We start from the raw sequence: 19,677 nt of genomic DNA on the forward strand, positions 1-19,677 counted from the left end.
AAGTACTCGATCTAACACATCTAAGTGAACATCTGCCCTGGTTATTGTAAAGTGAGAAGATGTATAAGGTTTTCTTCTGTACGTAACTTTTCAAACCAGAGACATTAGTAGACACCCATCAAAGCTTTCACATCTGGGCATGTTTGACAGTTGCAGGGGTGATAGAGAATTGGTCCAGATTGGATGGGAAACTCTTCCCTTTATTGACTTATCACACATATAACCTAGCTCTCGATTGTTCTGCTTTGATGGAAATCTAATCAGCACTTCATAGAATTTACTGCTTTCACCTATAGTAGACTCATTAAAACTTGGTTCTTCTTTTGTCTTTATCTTTGTTCTTTCTTTCTTTTCTTTCTCTCTCTCTCTCTCTTTTTTTGTTGATGGTGGTCTAACCCAGGCTCATGCCTACCAGCACATGCTCTGCTGCTAAACTACTGTCTTTTTTCCTCTTCTTTTTAATGTACAGCTTTCTGCTGGGTATGGTTATACTTGCCTTTAATCCCAGTCTTGTAGAGTCAGGCAGATCTCTGTGAGTTTGAGGTCAGCCTGGTCTATGTGGTGAGTTCCAGGCCAGCTATGTCTCATAGTGAAACCCTATCTCAAAACAAAACCAAAACAATCCTTTTATTTGTTCTTTGACAATTTCATACATATGTACAATGCGTTTTGATTATATCCACTTCAATTCCCTTTCTCCTCTTCCCAGACACCTCCTAAGACAGTCCATCCCCTCCCTTCTTCTCTAATGCAGCCCCACCACCAGTCATTTACAGTGACCCTACTGTCTTTACAAGTGGGGCTCCCATCAGCATTATCACCTGCTGTGTACTCCCATAGCCTCTGGCACTTCTCCTTTTATTTATTTTTGTATCCCCACTGAATCCAATTAGTGCTACTTGTTGGAATGTTCACTGATTGTGATGGCTTGTTCTTATGCAGGAAACTACAGCTACAGTAGTTCCTGGGTGCAGTGTCTGTGTCCTACCATAGCGCATCTCATCCAGCTCTTACGTTCTGACCGTGTCAGTCTCAGAGCCTGAGGGAGGAGAAAATTGATAATAGTTTTCCATCTAGGGCTGAGCATTTCTATTTTATAAAAATATTTACTAAGTTAGTATCAGGTAGTAATCTAAGAATAGTCCTGTGGTATGAAAAGAATTTTAATTGCTAGTGGGGAGGCTATGCTTCCTAGTATAGATTATCATTTTGTTTCTGCTACTGACTAGTAAGAATGGAGTTGCTTAATCTTTATTCAGCTTTTCCTGTTGTCATAAAAAAGAATGTGGTCCCACACTAGTTTTTTGTTGTTGTTGTATTTCTTAAAAATAAGCTTTTTTTCATTTCCTAAGACTTAACACATAGAATAGAGCAGAAAACTAGGTATAGAGAACTGTCCATTTGTATTTCGTTTTTTTTTTTTTTAGATACATACAGGAAGCAAGTTGATTGAATCAGCTTTTAGCCCTTCTTTGCTGATTTCATTGCTAGTTTTAGTTTGGGTTGTATATTCTTCATGGTTCTTCTTTCGGTTATACATAGGCTTTGGAGGCTGGGCCCTTCCTAAAGAGAATGAGAAGTGTCTACTTCAAATCGTGTGCCAAGGTCAGGAATAGCAAGCAAGGCTTATTTAAAAGTAATTTAAAAGTATGTAACTGCTTCATATATGGGCACACTTCATGTTTGTTGGGCAGAGTGTGCTGGAGTTGGGGATAGCTAGTAAGGCTTGTTTACAAGTGTGTAACTATTTCATGTTGTGCAATTCATGCTTGCTGGGCAGGCACTGCATAGAATTTCCAGATTTCCCCCCCCCCAAAAAAAGTAGTTTATGAAAGCCAGAATCTTAGGATTTCAGATATCCTTGCCTTTGTTCTCTTCTGTTTCTTCTTCTTTTCTTCTCCTTCTCATTTTCCATTTATTTATATTTCAAACATTTATTTATATGTGTGTTTATGTTTGTGTAGGCATGTATTTGGAGGTGGGAGGACAGCTTGAGAAAGTCAATTCTTTCCTTCCACTATGTAAGTCCTGGGAATTGAACTCAAGTCATCATAAGGCTTGGTGGCAAGTGCTGTTACCTGCTGAGCCATCTCTCCATTCATCCATTAATCTATCCATCTAGTCTTTGTGAAAAAGTCCTATAGATACCCAAGTTAAATAATTATGGGAATAAACCTGCAAGTAATAAAGACCTTTTAGCACCAGGTATGTTAACAAAAAGCATGCTCTTTATAATGAGGAAGGACTAGTTAAAACAGTTAGACTGGGGCAGAAACATCCTATGAGATAGAAGAGAGTGGCTGCAGGATTCACGGGGAAGTGGAAGGTGGCATACTGAGGAGTGAAGCTAAAGCCTACTAGAAGAGTTTGGAAAATACTGAGGGATAAAACCTTTGGGTTGTTGTCTTTGTGTTGGCAGTACCGTGCACAGGGCCTGGTGGTAGGTAGCCTGTATTACATGTCAGGTGGAAAAAGGTGAGTTAGAATCCTGGGTGAAAGCCTTATACCCACACCAGTAAACTCACGGTTGTTTTCCTCACAGTGCTCCTACACTGTTATTTCCCAAGCCTCTCTCTCGGAGTTTATTCTCCTGTGTTTGGACTTAGGAAATCATTAGTGCAGTACAGTTTTGATTACCTGCTAAGGCCTAAGCATTCTGCTAAGTAGGACATGGAGTGTGTCACAGTTTTTACTGGAAGCCTTGCAGCCTTGTTTGTGACGAAACCTACCCTAGAAGCCGGAAGTAGTCTAAAAGGATGTCATGGCTCAGTGTGCTAAAGATGGTGACTGCCTGTGCTGGCGGAGATGATGACCTGGAGGAGTAATGGAGACAGGAGGCTAGACTCCCACTGCTGATGGCACTAGCATTTCAACAGTACTCATACTGTTTGAAACCTTTCTAACAATAATTACTTTTTCTCTCTTATGAATCACTTTTGTAGTTTTAATTCATTTGTGCTACTAAAACTTTCCCTATCTAACTAGAGTGATGATTTTTAAAATAATTTTTTTTTCATTTTTATGAGCATTGACTGGTGTTTGCCTGTGTGAGGGTGTAGGATCTCCTGAAACTGGAGTTACAGACAGTTGGAAGCTGCCATGTGGGTGCTGGGAATTGAGTCCTGGTTCCTCTAGAAGAACAACCAGTGCTCTTAACCTCTGAACCATCTCTGTAACCCCTAGGGTGATAATTTTTAACAATGTTAAATATTTTCTACTAATATCCTCTTATTTTGTCCCTTGAAGTCATTGTGACTGGTGTCACCTGTTCCTGTTAAAATGAGGCCAGGGGGTTTGCTTTAACTGACTAACTGTGAGCAGTTCTCATCCAAGAAGCAGCTTTCAGAGCATCAAAGCATACTTTGGGACATACTTGATTTCTTTAGTCCCTATATTAGTTGGGTTCCAAATGGTAACTATTTTGTTACCTGTGTCCCAGGTGAATCACACTGGGTGGTGCTGGCCCTGAGCGTCCCTGCCATCCTAGATGAAACATGTGGCATGAGGGAGTCGCAGCCCTTTTGAGTTAAGACGTTAAAATTTAGGGGGTTGTCCCTCTACAGCATTGTGTACCTATTTTCAACTGAACCCTTTTTCTAGGTTACCCTGGACATCTGACTTTTTCTAGATTGTAAATAAGCTTCATTTGTTCTTGCTGTCCCATAGAGTTTGACCTTGTCATTGAACCATCCACAAGTACATTGAGCTGTAATTTAATTTGACTGTTGGAATTAAGTCCGATAAAGCATGATTTCTACCCTGTCTTCATGGGAGAGGGATTTGTAACTGTTACAAAGGTTAACAAGTCTTTAGCTTAGCGATGGTCATTTGCAGGAGTGAGTCAAAGACGGTGTCCCGTAGAACTTGTGGTCAACGTGAATGTTCCATATTCTCACAGTAATCATCAGATGTATGAAGTATTTGAGCACTTGAAGTGTGGCTAGTGTGACAGAAAGACTGCCTTTTTGTTGTTTTTGACTGTTTCAGCCCAGTCTGGCCTTAAACTCTAGATTCTCCTGCCCAGCTTCTAGGATATTACAATTCTAACATATTCTGCCCTACTCAGCTCAAGAAACTGATTTTAACCTGGATTGTGCAGTGGTGCTCTAGAATGGTGTGGCTTGACAGTGCTGCTGGGAAGGAGGCGAAACATTTGCATGCTGTGTTTAGCACATGATGTGAAGAGATGCTAAGCTTTCAGGTGTTCAAATTGTGTGTTCCTATTTAAAAAGTTCTTTTGTAAAACTTACAGAAAGCATATAGGGTAAAGGAGCTGAAAGAAATGTTCTAATGCTAGTAGCACTCTCCCAAAGCAAGTGTACTGACTGCCACAGTAGCCAGGTTCTTAGAGCTGTCCCTCCTTGCCACTCTGTGAATGGCTGCACTGGAATGCAGAAGAGTCTAGGAACAGTTCAGATGTTATCTGTATTATCATGCCATAAAGATGCTGTGGACTAGGAAGGTGACTTAGTTAATAAAGTGTTTACCATGCAATGCAAGCAGGAGGACTTTTTCAAGACAGGGTTTCTCTATGTAACAGCCCTAGCTGTCCTGGAACTTTCTTTGTAGACCAGGCAGATCCACCTGCCTCTGCCTCCCAAGTGCTGGGATTAAAAGTGTGTGCCACCATGCTCAGCAAGATATTTAATTTTCTAAAGATTTATTTTTTCATGTAATATATATATATAAATAAAATGTATGAATATTCTGTCTTCATGCACACCAGAAGAAGGAATCTGACCTCATTACAGGTGGTTGTGAGCCACCATGTGGTTGCTAGAAATTGAACTCAGGACCTCTGGAAGAGCAGTCAAATGATCTTAACCACTGAGCCATTTCTACAACCCCCAAGATATTTAATTTTTTAAGAAAAATCCAAAAAACTTTTAATGCAAGTTTATTTGTGTGTGCATGAGTGTATGCATATGCATGTGTGCCACAGCATGCATGTGGAAATCAGAGACAACTTGCAGGAGTCAATTTTCTTCATTTACCATGTGAGTTTCAGGGATGGAATTTAGGTCTTGCTGGCTTGGGTGCAAGTGCCTTTACCTGCTTAATCATCTCGCTAGTCCCTAAAGGTATTTAATGAAACAGCTGTAACTGGCATTGTGTGTTTTGTTTTTTTAAATGGATCCACATTTTGTTCTGGAATAAATTTCCTTCAGCCTAAAGAACTTTGCATATTTCCTGTAGGGCATATTTGTCAGGAATAAGTTCCTTCAGTTTTCACATGTTTGAAAAAGTCTATTTCACCTTGGTTTTGAAAGGTAGCTTTGTAACTGTGGAGTGCTAGGGTGATGGGTGCTTTGGTGTTCTAAGTCTTGCCCCATTATCTGCTCACTTACACGGTTTCCAACCAAAACAGGACGCTGTCCTTACATTTGAACCCAGTGTTTCTGCTTTACTCTGACCACTTTAGGATTTTTCTATTGGTTACAGGTTGGAATTATTGTGCTGAGCCATTTTCTTCATGTTTCATGCACTTGGAGTTGTTTGGATGTCTTGCTCATTTAATTTCTATCAATTTTGAAATTTAATTATTTCAAAACATAGGGTGTGTATGTGTACGTGCATGTAAGTTTTAGTCTATTTAAGTGAACCTATTTTTCTTCTCATTTTTGTCTCCTGTTTTGAATAGTTGTCAGACATTGTAAATTTTCCTTAGGCCTGGTGTTTTTGAATTCCTATAAATATTCTTGGGCTTTGTTCTGACACCACAGTAAATTTAACTGGAAACAGTTTGGTTCTTTGGGGTCTTGTAAGATTTGGTTGGGGATAGTCATGGTTGCTGGTGCCAGGTTAGGAGATGGAGGCTGGAACATCAGCTCAAGACCAGGCTATCCTGATCTACACGAGATCCTGTTTCAAGACATCGCTATCACCACCATCACCACCCCCAAAAAAGAATCAACAGAAGATTTGTTAGGCAGGACCAGACCAGTATTTAGACAATGGGTAATTCTTCCCAAGAGTTGTGAGTTTCCTGACCTGGCTGGAGGTACTGCTTGCTGCTGTTGGAAGATCAGGTACTGATTCATCCTTCACAGGGTTTCATCCTGTGCTGTGGGGGTGATGCGGGAGAATTGTCTGTATTCTGTAAATCATATTTTAATAAAACGCTGATTGGCCAGGCAGGCAGTATAGGCGGGAAAACCAGACAGGAAGTAGAGGTGATGCAATGAGAACAGAATTCTGGGAAGCAGAGAAGTTCCTCTGCCATTCCTGTGCAGACCACTGAAGAGGCAGCATGTAACTTGCCCAGCTGAGAAAGGTATGGAGCCATGTGCTAACATAGATAAGGATAATGGGGTAACAAAAGTTATAAGAGCTAATAAGTAGCCTGACCTAATGAGCCAATCAGTTTATAATCTTATGGAGTCTTGTGTGTGATTTTCTTTGTTGCTTGCCGGCTGTTGGGGTACCAGGAGGGACAGAAACGCCAACAAGCCAGCCCTCATGTTACATGGGGGCCTCTGTTACCACCAGAGCTGACAGAGTAACTATCTGTGTGAGGCAAGAAGGAAATACCATTCAGCATGACTTGGTAGCTTGGTTCAAACATCTAGAGTCTGACCCCGACAGTTTATTGTAGGTATAGTTAAGTACAGCACAATTTGGTAAAATGTTTCCTGGTGTAACACAATCCCATGTGCATAAGGAGACATAATTACATCAAAATTCTTCTCCAAGTACTGTTGCTTATTCCATGAAGATAGTTCTAGAGATATAGGCTACATGTGTTGTCTTAAGGGCCTAGGGGAGGATCTGGTGTGGTTTCAGTCATACAGATAGCATAGAGATCATTTAGCTCATTAGCCATCTTTGGTCCTGGTTCTGGGAGCTTGGGGGAATCAGGTATGTCCTGGCCCTACAGATAGCACAAGGGTTACCGAGACCAGGAGAGGTGGGTGGTATCAAAGGACCCTTTCACAGGGGTCACATATTAGATATTACGATTCATAATGGTAGCAAAATTACAGTTATGATGTAGCAATGAAATAATTGTGGTGGGGGGTCGCAGCCTTAGGAAAGTTGAGAACCACTGACCTGGACTATTAGCCACCTTCCTTCCCATCTATCTTCTGGGCAGCAAACAAGTTGTACATTTTTCCTTTTGAAAAGACAACCTGTGTGTGTTTCCCTAATGCTTATCTGCGAGCACAAGGACCTTTGTGCTCCCCGCGCTGGCCTTGGATAGTTCCTTACTAATGCACACCCAGCTCTGATGTTTCTTTGTTGTGCAGACCTTTCTCTAATGCCCTCTGAGTTAGGCTGTCTGGATTCCTTCAGCTGTTTCAAGTCCCTTTAAGTCTTGGCTGTTTTTTCACTAAATAACTTGTCAGTTTGTTTTAAGTGTGCTAGGACTGAATGTTTTTATTGGTATCTGTCAGAAATCTTGCCTGGGAACCAAACTGTGGAAAATGTTGTAATTTTGAGAGACAGCTGGAAAATATCAGGTGATTGAAAAATGCAGAAAAATCTTTGTTTTAACTTAATTATCTTTCATAGTTTAATAAAGGACTTTTGAAGTTTTTTTTTTGGTGAGGATTTTGAAAGTAGCAAAGCAATTATTAACACATATTAGTTGAATGACTTAATTGTACAGTGGATTTAGAATTGTTTTCTGTATATTGAATTGTGTAAATTTTATTGAGACCTGGGAAACTGAGGAGTAGGTCTTTGTAAGGAATGTCTATCTACCTTTCACTGAAGATGCTGCTCTGAGTCATGCTTGGGGGCTGAAATTCACAAGCTGATCAGTGTTGCTTCCCTCGTTTTTATTTTCTAGCGGGCTACATAGTTAGACTCTGCATTAAAAAAAAACCCAACCCTAAAAGATGAACAAATAAACCCATCACTAGACATATTGAAAGTGTGTTTGGGGGATAGTATTAAAGGAAGAAGTCCAGTTAGGAGTGGCCATATTAAATACATAACAATGACTTGTGAACTTAAATTTAAAGATTTTTTTCTATAAACATTTTACCAGTCCAGTCTCTTGAGATAGAAAATGATCATTATTGTCATTGCACACAAGCAGAGATCAATCACCTTTATTCTCATTCCAGATGATATCAAATTTTTAAATTTACAGTGTCACTTAGTTTAAAATGCTACACATAGTTTAAAATTAGTTTAAACTACACTTAGTTTGAAATTACTCCACAGGAAAAATGTTACAAGTTACCAGTTACATTTTTAAAAGGAGGAACACCTTCTTTTAAAAATCATCCTCACTGAGCAGTGGTGGTGCCCACCTTTAATCTCAGCACTCAGGAGGCAGAGGCAGGTGAGTCTCTGAGTTGGAGGCCAGCCTGGTCTACAGAGTGAGTTTCACAACAGCCTGGGCTACACAGAAAAACCCTGTCAAGAAAAAACTAAATAAATAAATAATAAATATAGCAAGATAAAAGTCATCTCACAACTTTGTGTCTACATGTGACTCACAATTTTTTTTGTTTGTTTGTTTGTTTCTGTAGGTTCTGCCAGAGACTGACATTTGGCCTCAATGTGAAATGAAAGTTGAAAATTGCATCTCCATTTGTGTCGTTATCATGGTATTGACTCACTGGTCATGCCTGAAGAGGGAAATTGTATTGTAGAGAGCTGACTGCTGCGCGGTCACTGCCTGTCCTCCATGTCCAACTCCTCTCCTTTCTGCTGGAGTGAAATTCTCTCCGGATACCAACAGAACATCCGCTGTAGAAAATGCTTTTTGTTTTAAGGATGTCAGCAACCTAAGTTCATGCGCCCTGTCTGTACAGTTGTTGTGGATGGTTTGCCATCTGAAAGCACCTCACGTTCTTATCCAGGCCCCGTGTCTGTTTCTGACATGTCTCTGCTTCATGCATTGGGCCCAGTGCAAACCTGGCTGGGACAAGAGCTCGAGAAATGTGGCATTGATGCCATGATTTATTCGCGGTATATCCTCAGTCTTCTGCTGCATGACAGCTATGACTACGACCTTCAGGAACAGGTATTGATGTGTGTTAAGTGCTTTATGTCATTTGATGGCTGTGTCTAGTTATATTCTATTTTTGTGATTAAATACCCCAACAGAAGTTTAACTTAAGGGAGAAAGTTTATTTGGTTCAGAAATTCAGATTATGGTTCATAATAGCAAGGCAGTCACAGTTGCAGGAGCAAGAGAGAACTGGTCTCATTATATCCTGTTAGGAACAGAGTAACAGTGAATGCATGCATGCTAGTGCTCAGCTTGCCCTCTCCATTCTGTATGGTCCAGGGTACTCTGCTCAGGGAATGTGCCAATCATAATGAAGACGGTCTTCCCACATCCACCTGAGAATCCCTCTCACATTCTCAGAGATGCCTTAATCCAGACAATCCCTCACAGGTGTGCCTTTAGGCCTGCCTCTTGGGAATCAGGACTAACTTGGTATTTGTATATTCTTTATTTATTTTTGAAGTAGAAGGGCACATTGTCAAAGCATTTGTTTGGAGATCAGATGATTTCTTATAGGAGTTGATTCTCTTTCTACCTTGTAGGTTCCAGGCATTGAATTCAGGTTATCAGGTTTAACAGCAGGCACCTTTACCTGCTGAATCATCTTACCAACCCTGTATTTGTACGTTCTTAAGGATTTAAAAAAAAATTGTTTTATGTGTGTGAGTGTTTTGCTTGTTTGGATATATGTGCACCATGTGCATGCCTGGTGCCTATGGAGGTCAAAAACTTTGATCCTCAGTTGTAAGCCACCATGTGGATACTGGGAACCAAACCTGGCTTCTTCGCAAGAGTCAAGAGAGTGCTCTTTACTACTGAGCCATCTCTCTAGCCCCAGAGGTGTACATTCTTAAGACTTCCAGTACTCCAAGTCAGAAGTAATCATTGTGTAGTATGAGGAATTTTCAATTTCAAAATTCCTGTCAATAACAAGATTGTAGTAGAATATCACTGTCTGGTCCAGTTGTTAACCTCATAGACTTTCTCCTTGCTGCTTACTTTCTGACATGGACTTGTGACACATCTGCACTGGGAATACATTGATGACCTGCCACCTTTGCACACCACTGTCCTAAATGTTAGTTTCTATTGTTAGGAAAGTTAGTCACATGTCTATTCTATTTCCTTCTGTTCCAAGGTAAATACTGTATTTATCTGAAAGAGGATCTGCATAGGAAGGTGAAAAAGACAAATCTCCTGAGTAAATTGGGAGCATGGGGGTCATGGGAGAGGGTAGGAGGGAAGGAGGGAAGTGGAGAAAGATGTGTAGCGCAATAAAAACAATAAAATTTTTTAAGGAAACATTAAAAATGATATTAATCACAGTGCACAAAACAAATCAGTACCCTTAAAAATCCTGTTAAGCCATAACTTTACCAACCATCACTGTGTGTCACTTTTAAGTCTGTCATCGAACATTTTAATTGATGGATGTGTTGAGTTTAAAGTCAGAAACCAGTCAAATGTTGATTCTAAAAAATAAATAACTTACTCTCCAAGAACTGCTGCCAGTCTCCTCTAGAGAGATGGTTTTCCCAAGCACAAAAGTGGGCTCTAGCTAACCCTGTGTGCAAACTTTACATATACTCTTGTAGTTTTTAAAAATTATTAGTCCAAAGAAAGTGGTATTTTGTGAGTAATTTTGTTTTAAATCATTGTTTCTAAGATTGATAGCAGAAATAAATTTTTATTGATAAGAAACTGGCTTTGCCCTTCCAACTCCCTCCACCCCCACCAAAAAAAGCCCTAGAGCCCAGTAAATAATACAGAGACTTTCTCTGAGGTTCCTAATATTTTCATGCGTCACTTGCCCAGAGCCTGTTTTCTCGTAGCTGCTGTTGGCATCCTTGGGCTGGGATACATCTGTACTTTTCTGGCTTTTAGGTTACTTGCTGCCCTGGCTAGGAACTAGGTCAAATAAAGTTTTGTCTTGTGTTTTTTGTTTGTTTATCTTTTGTTTTACTTTGCTATCCCAGACTATCCTTGAATCTGAACTGATATTCTTGCCTCAGTCTTCTAGGTATTGGGAATACATATGCCAGCATATCCAGCTCTCGTTAAGGTTTTGAAGAGATTGGAAACCTTATCACTGGGTGGTGGTGGTGGTGGCGGCGGTGACATACACCTTCAGTCCCAGCACTGGGGAGGCAAAGACAGACAGATTTTTGTGAGTTCGAGGCCAGCCTGGTCTACAAAGCAAGTTACAGAACAGCCTGAACTGTTACACAGATAAATCCTGTCTCAAAAAACAAACAAACTAACTAACTAACAACAATAGCAAAAAAGAAAAGCTTATAATTATCTGATGTGTTATTTTAGGATCCGCCTTTTAATTTATCACCGTCTTTCTAGAAAATGTAACATAGATTCTTGAGAGGCAAGTAAGATGTTCTCTCTTCAAACATGGAATGATCATTCCAGAAATGAGGAAGTTTCTCATAGCTACTTCAGTTCATAGGGAATGGGTTGTTTTTGGTAAGACTTTAACTTCTCATTTCTTAGTTGTTAGAATTCTCAGTCTAGAAGATTTTATCAGAAGCAATACATTTCCTAAGGCAAGGTATTTATGTAACAAGTGCTGTGGGATGTACAGGGTAACATGTAGATGGAGTCAAAGGAGAGTGTACATACACATGATTCTGAACCCTTCTTTGGGTTCTTATTCATTGCAACAAGTTGGAGTCAGAGATCAGAGAAACTGAGTCACCACCCAAATTTGATCCTCTTCCCAGGTTCTGGTTTATTGCTTACACAACAAATAAAAGCTGGGGAAAGCACACTATATCTAGAGTTATGAGGAGGATCTATATGCAAATAGGCAGTCCTAAAATACTATTTTTTGGGGGGGGGCATTGTGTATGTGTGCATATTCAATTGTGTGTGAGTACAGACAGAGGTGTGTGATATCAGATTCCCTTCCTCAACTACTCCCCCACTTCATTTATTGTGACAGGATTATTGGACCTGGGTTATGCCAATTCCAGTTCATCTCGTGAGCTTACCTCTGGGATTCTCTGTCTCTGCCTCCCAAGTGCTAAGATTATAGCTGGCTGCCATGCTTGGCCAACTTTTTACATAGGTGTGGTAATATAAGTTCTGGTCCTTACAGTTGTACAGCAACTGCTTTATCCATTAAGCATCTTCCTGGTCACCAAAAATACTTCTCTACTTAGGTAGAGGATAAGAATAAGGTAAGGCAGAGGATACCTTGACTTGTGGGGAGGAAGGTCAAATAAAAAATGATTATTTTTTGTTAGATCTATTTTCATTATGTTTTATTTATGTGTATATATTTATGGGCATGTTTGGGCAGGTGCCCTTTGAGAAAGAAATACAGCAGTTTGTGAGCCACTCAATGTAGATGATGGGATCCAAACTGGGATCTTCTTCAAGAGCATTAAGTGCTCTTAACCCCTATCCTTCAGTTGTCAACCCCCTGTGAAGGTGGCAGAAACAAATGTTTGTTTAAAATTAAAACCACCTCTGGAACTGGAGAGATAGCTCAGCAGTTAAGAGCACTTGCTGCTCTTCCAGAGGACCTGGGTTCAATTCCTAGCACCCACATGGCAGCTGACAACTGTCTGTAACTATAGTTCCAGGAGATCTGATACCTTCACATCAGTGCACATAAATAAATTTAAATAAATTATTTTAAAAAATCAAAACTATCCATTAGGTGTAGAATTACTTTGCAGGAGCATGTAGTGTTAATGGAAAATGTTTACAACCGGAGACATGTATGTGAGGAATGTGCAAGTCAGAGAAGCTTCAGTACTAATGCTGATAGCATGAACTTGGGTCCATATTCTGCCCAGGACACCAGAAGGACTTATTTTTTTCTTTTTAAGACACATACTTATGTAACCTAGGCTGACCTTGAGCTCACTTTGTAACCAAGAATGACCTTGAACTTCTGGTTCTCCTGTTTCTACCTTACAAGTGCTAGGTACCACCATGCCTAGTTTGTGTTATGCTAGTAATTGAACTCAGGATTTCCTACATGCTAGGCAAGCACTCAACCAACTAAACCACTTTTGTAGCTCCTTTGTTTACATTTTTTTTAAAAAATTGTTTTCAATTAATTGTTTGTATATGTGTGTGTTTGCATCGTGAGTATGGATGCCTGGAGAGGTTAGAGACAGCCTTTGGAATTGGAATTATATGTGGTTGTGAGTCACTTGATGTGGGTGCTAGGAATAGAACTCATGTCCCCTGGAAGAGCAGTAATGACTTTTAATCTCACTGAATATTTCTCCAACCTGTTTACATTTTTTTGCATGTGTTTAAAAATATTTTTGTGGAACAAAGAAGTCTTGATGATAAATATTGCATTTTGAAGATTCAGTTTCTACTTTTTACTTAAATGTTATAGCATAATACATGCCTAACACAGTATTGGGCACAGAAACAACCAAGGATGAGTCCCTAAAAGGCATCTAACAGTTTGCAGAACAACAAAACACTATTTGGGCAGAGTTTTGGGACAGGGACACCAGGGACCCATGGGTGAGCTGGGGAATGTTGTGAGTAAAGGATGGAGCTGGGAACTGAGAGCAAGCAGAAGATGCGGAAGAACCTGCTGTGCTGTGGATTTGCAGTGTAATCATAGAGACAAGAAACCTACATGGTAGTGGGGATGCAAACTTTGGGCTACTGAAGTTAAGGGGCCACAGAGGAGACAACCACTGCTGGGGAAAGACGTAGGCGCTAGAAGTGGGTCTAGTTAGTTGAAAATTCATGTTTGTTTGGAGTTTCCTGTTTCTTCTAGCAGCAGGTATTAGTTCTTCTAAACAATGGGATGAGAGTTAGTGGATTATTAGACATCACATCTTAGCTTCTGCCATAGTTTCCATTCATAAATGCCTAGAAGTTTAACCTGAACTAGCTTGAGGGGAAGTCACCCAGCTGCACGTCCAGAAGTAGGGCTGACCCTTGCTTAGTTTGATTCCAAGCTTTGATGGCACTGGGGTTTCTCCTCTGCTTCTCTGGCTGCCTCCTCCTTTCAACTCGGTTTTGACCTAGGTCCTCATAGGGGTAGGTTGATGACACTGGGCATCATGTTCTCACACACCATGCAGAACCGTGAAGTGCTCATTTCTGGCTGTTCTCATGCCTCTCTTGAGCAGATCCTTGAAGGTGAGCCCTGCAACTTTGCTTTCAGCCACCTAGGGCCTGAAGTGGGGCAAAGGTATGAAGAAGCAGAACCTATTTCAAGAATGGGGGTCAATGGGATGTACTTTTCAAGGGTATATCTTGTCCGTGCTGCTTCCCCATTGCCTTTACTCTTCTTTCTACCCTGCTTCTCAGATGCTAGTATGTAAGATGCTTCCCATTGCTATACTCTTTTATTGTATTCTCTACCTTGCCACGTAGTGTGAAAACAATGATACCTGCTACGTGGTGGTGGTGCATGCCTTTAATCCCGGCACTCAGGTAGATCTGAGTTTGAGGCCAGCCTGGTTTACAGAGCAAGTTCTAGGACAGCCAGGGCCACACAGAGGAAACCCTGTCTTTAAAAACAACAACCAAAAACCAATGAAACCAGCCCACTATGAACTGAAATGTCTCAAACTATGAGCCAAAATAATCTTTCCTTCTTTCAGGATTTTTCTCAGGGGTGTGTGTGTGTGTGTGTGTGTGTGTGTGTGTGTGTGTGTGTGTGTTTACTTGTCACTGCAACAGAAAGCTCATGGTTGCATACTTACTATCTTTTTGTCAACCGTGCGCCATTAAAAGTCAACTGGTTAACACTGAATAAGATCAGGTATGTTTTTTTCAAAGCCCTAATCTGGAAGGCAGAACATAATTATCAAGTTCCAAAAGCAGATGAGACAGAACTCCCCAGGTAACCATCTTATTTTTTTAGCAGCTGCTTTTCTAGATAGACTGGTGAGGTGACATAAGGTTAGGGCTTTGATTGACTTCCTCCTGCTGTCTTCTATCAAAATGAGATTGGGACCTGAAGGAAGAAAAAGAACATGGTATTCTAAAATACAGCTGGTGTCACTGCTGTCTGCTGCTAAGCATCCATCCCTGCCTCCCACATCTTGTTAACAACCTCCTAAAGAACAGAAGCCCAGTGAGTCTGAATGAGACCGTGTTCCCCTTCTCCCCCAGCACACACACTACTACCCACTTCAGGCCCTAGGTGGCTGAAAGCAAAGTTGCAGGGCTCACCTTCAAGGATCTGCTCAAGAGAGGCATGAGAACAGCCAGAAATGAGCACTTCACGGTTCTGCATGGTGTGTGAGAACATGATGCCCAGTGTCATCAACCTACCCCTATGAGGACCTAGGTCAAAACCGAGTTGAAAGGAGGAGGCAGCCAGAGAAGCAGAGGAGAAACCCCAGTGCCATCAAAGCTTGGAATCAAACTAAGCAAGGGTCAGCCCTACTTCTGGACGTGCAGCTGGGTGACTTCCCCTCAGGCCAGCTCAGCATTAACTCAACAGTGGGGGACATTTATATTCAGTATAAAGTAAGAGTATTTTAGGTCTTTTTATGTTATACTGTTTTAAAAGTCTGATGATTAGTTCAGTGATTTTAATAAAATATTAGCTGGGCGGTGGTGGCGCCCATAAAGGGTAGTATGTGCAGGGCCTGGGTTCTATTCCTAGCACCAAAATTAAACACAAGTTTTACAATGTGAATTATATCAGTGTTAACACCTGATCTTAAAAGGTGATGTGTGTGAGTATGTACTTAGATCTTTATGTGTGTAGGTGGGTATGTACTTAGTTCATTTATTTATTTATTTATTTGTGTGTGTGTGTGTGTTTGGAGCCAAGCCTGCCACAATACATGTGTGGAAACCAGAGAACAATTTACAGAAGTTGGTTCTCGTTCCACATGTGGTCCCAGGTATTTAACTCAGGCTGTCAGGTTTAGCAGCAAGTTTTTTTTACCTGATGAACCATCTCACTGGTGCTACTTTTGTTTCTGAGACAGTCTCACTATAGTCCAAGCTGACCTGAAGTTCATGAACCTTCTGCCTCAGCTTCCTAAGTACTGAGATTAGTTACGTGCCATGATACTTGGCATCTAAGATGGCATATCTTACGTGTTTCTTGCCAGATTTGGGTTTTTCTGTAAAGGAAAAAAAAGCCTCACTTTAACAACTGAATATTTGTGATTTTTTTTTGTAGTGGTCTTATTATTTTACTTAGTACTCCTGGGTTCAAGTCATCCTCCTGCCTCAGTCTTTGAGTATCTGGGACCATAACCCTTCATGACTGTGCCTGGCTTGACTTAATTGGTTTTCATGAGTAAGAAATGCTAACTTTGAACTCTAATCAGTCAAATATTACCCTGCTCCCAAAGAATTGGTCATATTTGGTGGAGAGATGGAATCTAGGACTTCTGTGCTAGAGCCCTGCAGCTGTGGCCCAGCCTACAAAGCCCATTCTCACTAGTACAGATATCTTGCACAGACTTGTTACTTAATTAGATTTAAATTTTTACCAGTAAAAATCGTGGAAAATTTTTTCTGTACTATTTCCTTAAATTATATATTCTTTTGACCTTCAACTATTTTCAGTCAGACTCTCTACAGAACATATTTTCTATGCCTTGTGAAGCCCACTGTTTCTTCTGAATAATTTGCCCCCTCAACTGGCCAGATTTCTAGTCAGTGTGTAAGTGCATTAGTGACCATTTCTTCTTGGAAGCCTTTGTTTATCTCCCAGACCAAGAAGAGAACATTCATCTTCAGTATTTCCTTAGTGATTGCCATTCCAGAATGGTTGGCTCACTTCTTCCTGCTAGACTGCACATCTCCCAACAATTGGAGTTTATGTTGTGTTCTGTGTTACAGCCTAATGCCAAAGGGAAAACCTGCTGGTAAGAGGGTGACTCTTTGTCTAGGTACACACAAAGACCTGCCAAACAGGAAACCTGAGGCTGTTGCCAGGTACCAGGTTCAGGTGGAGATCCATAGGCTTCCTCTTAATTCTGTCAACTTTCAAGCTTTGAGTGTAATGCTTCTTTTGATCTTTGAGTATGACTCTTAAAGACAGTATAAATGATAAAAATCTTACTTTGTTTCTTGGGATTGTATTCATCGCATTTCTTCTCAGGTGTGTGTGTGTGTGTGGGGGGGGAGAGAGAGAGAGAGAGAGAGAGAGAGAGAGAGAGAGAGAGAGAGAGAGACTAAAATAAGATCATACTGTAGTTAACTACTATATTACCATAGCATTCCATGCCAGTTCACTTCAGATTCCTTTAGTAGCTGTCCTGTCCTATGTCTGTATGACCATGACTTATTTATCCATGTTCTCCTATGTGGCATTTAGTTTGTCTCTCCTTGTAAATGGAGACTGTACCTTTGTTTTCCAACCACCCTGATGCAAATAATCACATATGACACTGCTTAGCCAATGGCTTAGGTGTATTGCTAACTAACTCTTACATCTTAAATTAATCCATTTCTATTTTTTTATATTTTACCATTAGGATCTTGGTTTGTTACCTCTTTCTCTTTCAGCAGCTACTTGGCATCTCTCTAACTCTGCCTTCTTTCCTCCTCTGTCTGTGCTTGAATTTCCTGCCTTGCTATATTCTGCCCTGCCATAGGCCAAAGCAGCTTCTTTATTAACCAATGATAATAAAACATATTCACAGCATACAGAGGGGAATCCCACATCATCTCCTTGTTTGCCATTATTGACAACAATATAGTCAACGTAGATTTGCTAAATCTTTACATTAGTGATCATTTCCTCAGGAATTCCCTGTAGACTTATGAGATCAAAAGAACATGCTTACGATGTTTAACATTTGCTGTCAAATTGTACTTCATAAAGACCACATGTTCTTGTGAGTTTGCAGTTTGTACAGACTGCTGAGTACATGTCACCTCGGCTGAGCTGTAATAGATTTCAGGGTCTGGATGCTCATTAAGACCTCACCTCAGCCCGGGTAGAACTAAGCTTCATCGTTTTCAGTAATTTACAAGTGACCCTCCTGCATGCTCTTTTTGTCCTAACTTTTTATTTTATGTGAATGGATGTTTTCCTTCATGTTATGTCTGTGTACCAGTACATGCCTGGTGTTCGCAGAGGCCAGAGGAAAGTAGTGGATCCCTTGGAACTGGGAGTTACAGAGTTGCGAGCTGCCATGTGGGTTCTGGGAATTTAACCAAGGTCCTCCAAAGAACAACCAGTGCTGTTAACCACTGAGTCATCTTTCCAGCCTCACTTTTTTTTTTTAAATATACTGTGAACCATAGAAGCTTAGAGAATTTTCTCTTTCTTAAAGAAGCTTTGAGTCAACTTGTTAAGGCTTTGACCTTTGTTCTTGTTACAGAACACAATTTGTCTGTAGAAGATGTCATAGATAAGAAGTGTTGGGTCTCAGATGTAATCTAGTTAAACACAGTCAATAAATGGAAACACTGATCATTCTCATTTGACCAACAGCATTATTTCCTTGGAAAATGGAAATAACATCATTCACCCCCCTCCAAAAAAATGAGTTCTAAAAATCTGTCCAGCAGATGGCTATTGCAGATTCTGAGTATGAGAGGCACAAAGGGGTCATCTGCTTCCACTCATACTTTTGTGTTTTGGATCAAAGTAAAAATTGGGCTGATGGTTGATGGTTTGCATTTTGCTCTTTAAAAAAAAATGGTTGAAATTTATAGTTGTGGTTTTCTTCCTTCAATATCCCATGTCCTTCATTTGCTTTTCTCTATTTCCCAAGACTAGTGCCCATCTAAATAGTAACTTCCTTTGTTCAGTCATTATCTGCCCTCTTAAGTCTTTTCACATCTTGTCTTTCTACTGTTTTAATCACTTTATCAAATGAAAGGCTTTGCAAGCAAAACAAACTAGCAAAGTGATAGAAAATAATTCTATAAGTTTCTGCTTTAGGGAAAGAATTAAGTAAACTTATATTGGGTTATGATATAGCCAAAGAATTTGTAAAGTGGGTAATGGTCAGATATAAAGTTATACAGATCCTACTGTGACTTCATAAGTGCTCTTTAAAAGCACATGGGAAGACTAACTGAAGCACACTCATTTTTTTTTTCTTGTTTTTACTGAGTGACAATACAACTTCTTCCCACCTTCTTGCTTTTGAAATTGTGTTTAGATTTTTATACTGGTGTACATAAGCCAGGGAAGATAAGCTGGCAATCCCTGTAAGCTGCTTTGTATCTGTTGGGTGTTCTTTAGACAGTAAGGTAGAAAAATGAAGATTTAAGCATTTAACTGATAAGCCATAAAACCTTACCATAGCCTGAATACTCACTGAAACTATAGCAGAAACTATGGGAAACATTTAGTGTATAGTATAGAGTTTATATTGGATTTCAGTTAAATTTCTGTTTACACTCAAGCATGAGTTGATTTGTTTGCCTGTTGGCATATCTTACCACTACAGGTAGGTTCTTGAGAAGATGAATAATCTAAGCAGACTCCAGTGAGTGCTGGGTTCTAATGCTCATTTTGAGTATTGGTAGGAAATGTATGTGTAACCAATTGTGTGCAGGGCTCCTTAAGTCATCTAACCTGGTGCTATCTCATTGCAGGAGAATGACATCTTGGGCTGGGAGAAAGGAGCTTATAAAAAATGGGGAAGGAGTAAGAAGAAGTGCTCAGATCTAACGCTAGAGGAGATGAAAAAGCAGGCTGCTGTCCAGTGTCTACGCTCTGCTTCTGATGAAGTAAGTTTATGTTTTCTAATTCTTAGGGGGAGTGGGTTACTCTT

The 19,677-nt window shown here is 40.3% G+C and overlaps 1 protein-coding gene across 2 annotated transcripts in view; it reads left to right on the forward strand.

Moving 5' to 3' along the window:
- The window catches only part of Kiaa0232 (KIAA0232 ortholog), a 62,672-nt gene that overhangs the window by 13,739 nt on the left and 29,256 nt on the right, over nucleotides 1-19,677 (forward strand). For both annotated transcript variants that reach the window (XM_085691973.2, XM_085691975.2), the window contains exons 2-3: nucleotides 8,484-8,980; nucleotides 19,499-19,633. In XM_085691973.2, coding sequence (XP_085548099.1) covers nucleotides 8,750-8,980; nucleotides 19,499-19,633 — 366 coding nt within the window. In that variant the 5' untranslated portion in view covers nucleotides 8,484-8,749. The remainder of the gene's footprint in view (nucleotides 1-8,483; nucleotides 8,981-19,498; nucleotides 19,634-19,677) is intronic.

This window comes from Myodes glareolus, chromosome 8 (genome assembly GCF_982192425.1).
Source record: "Myodes glareolus chromosome 8, mMyoGla1.1, whole genome shotgun sequence".
Taxonomy (NCBI): domain Eukaryota; kingdom Metazoa; phylum Chordata; class Mammalia; order Rodentia; family Cricetidae; genus Myodes; species Myodes glareolus.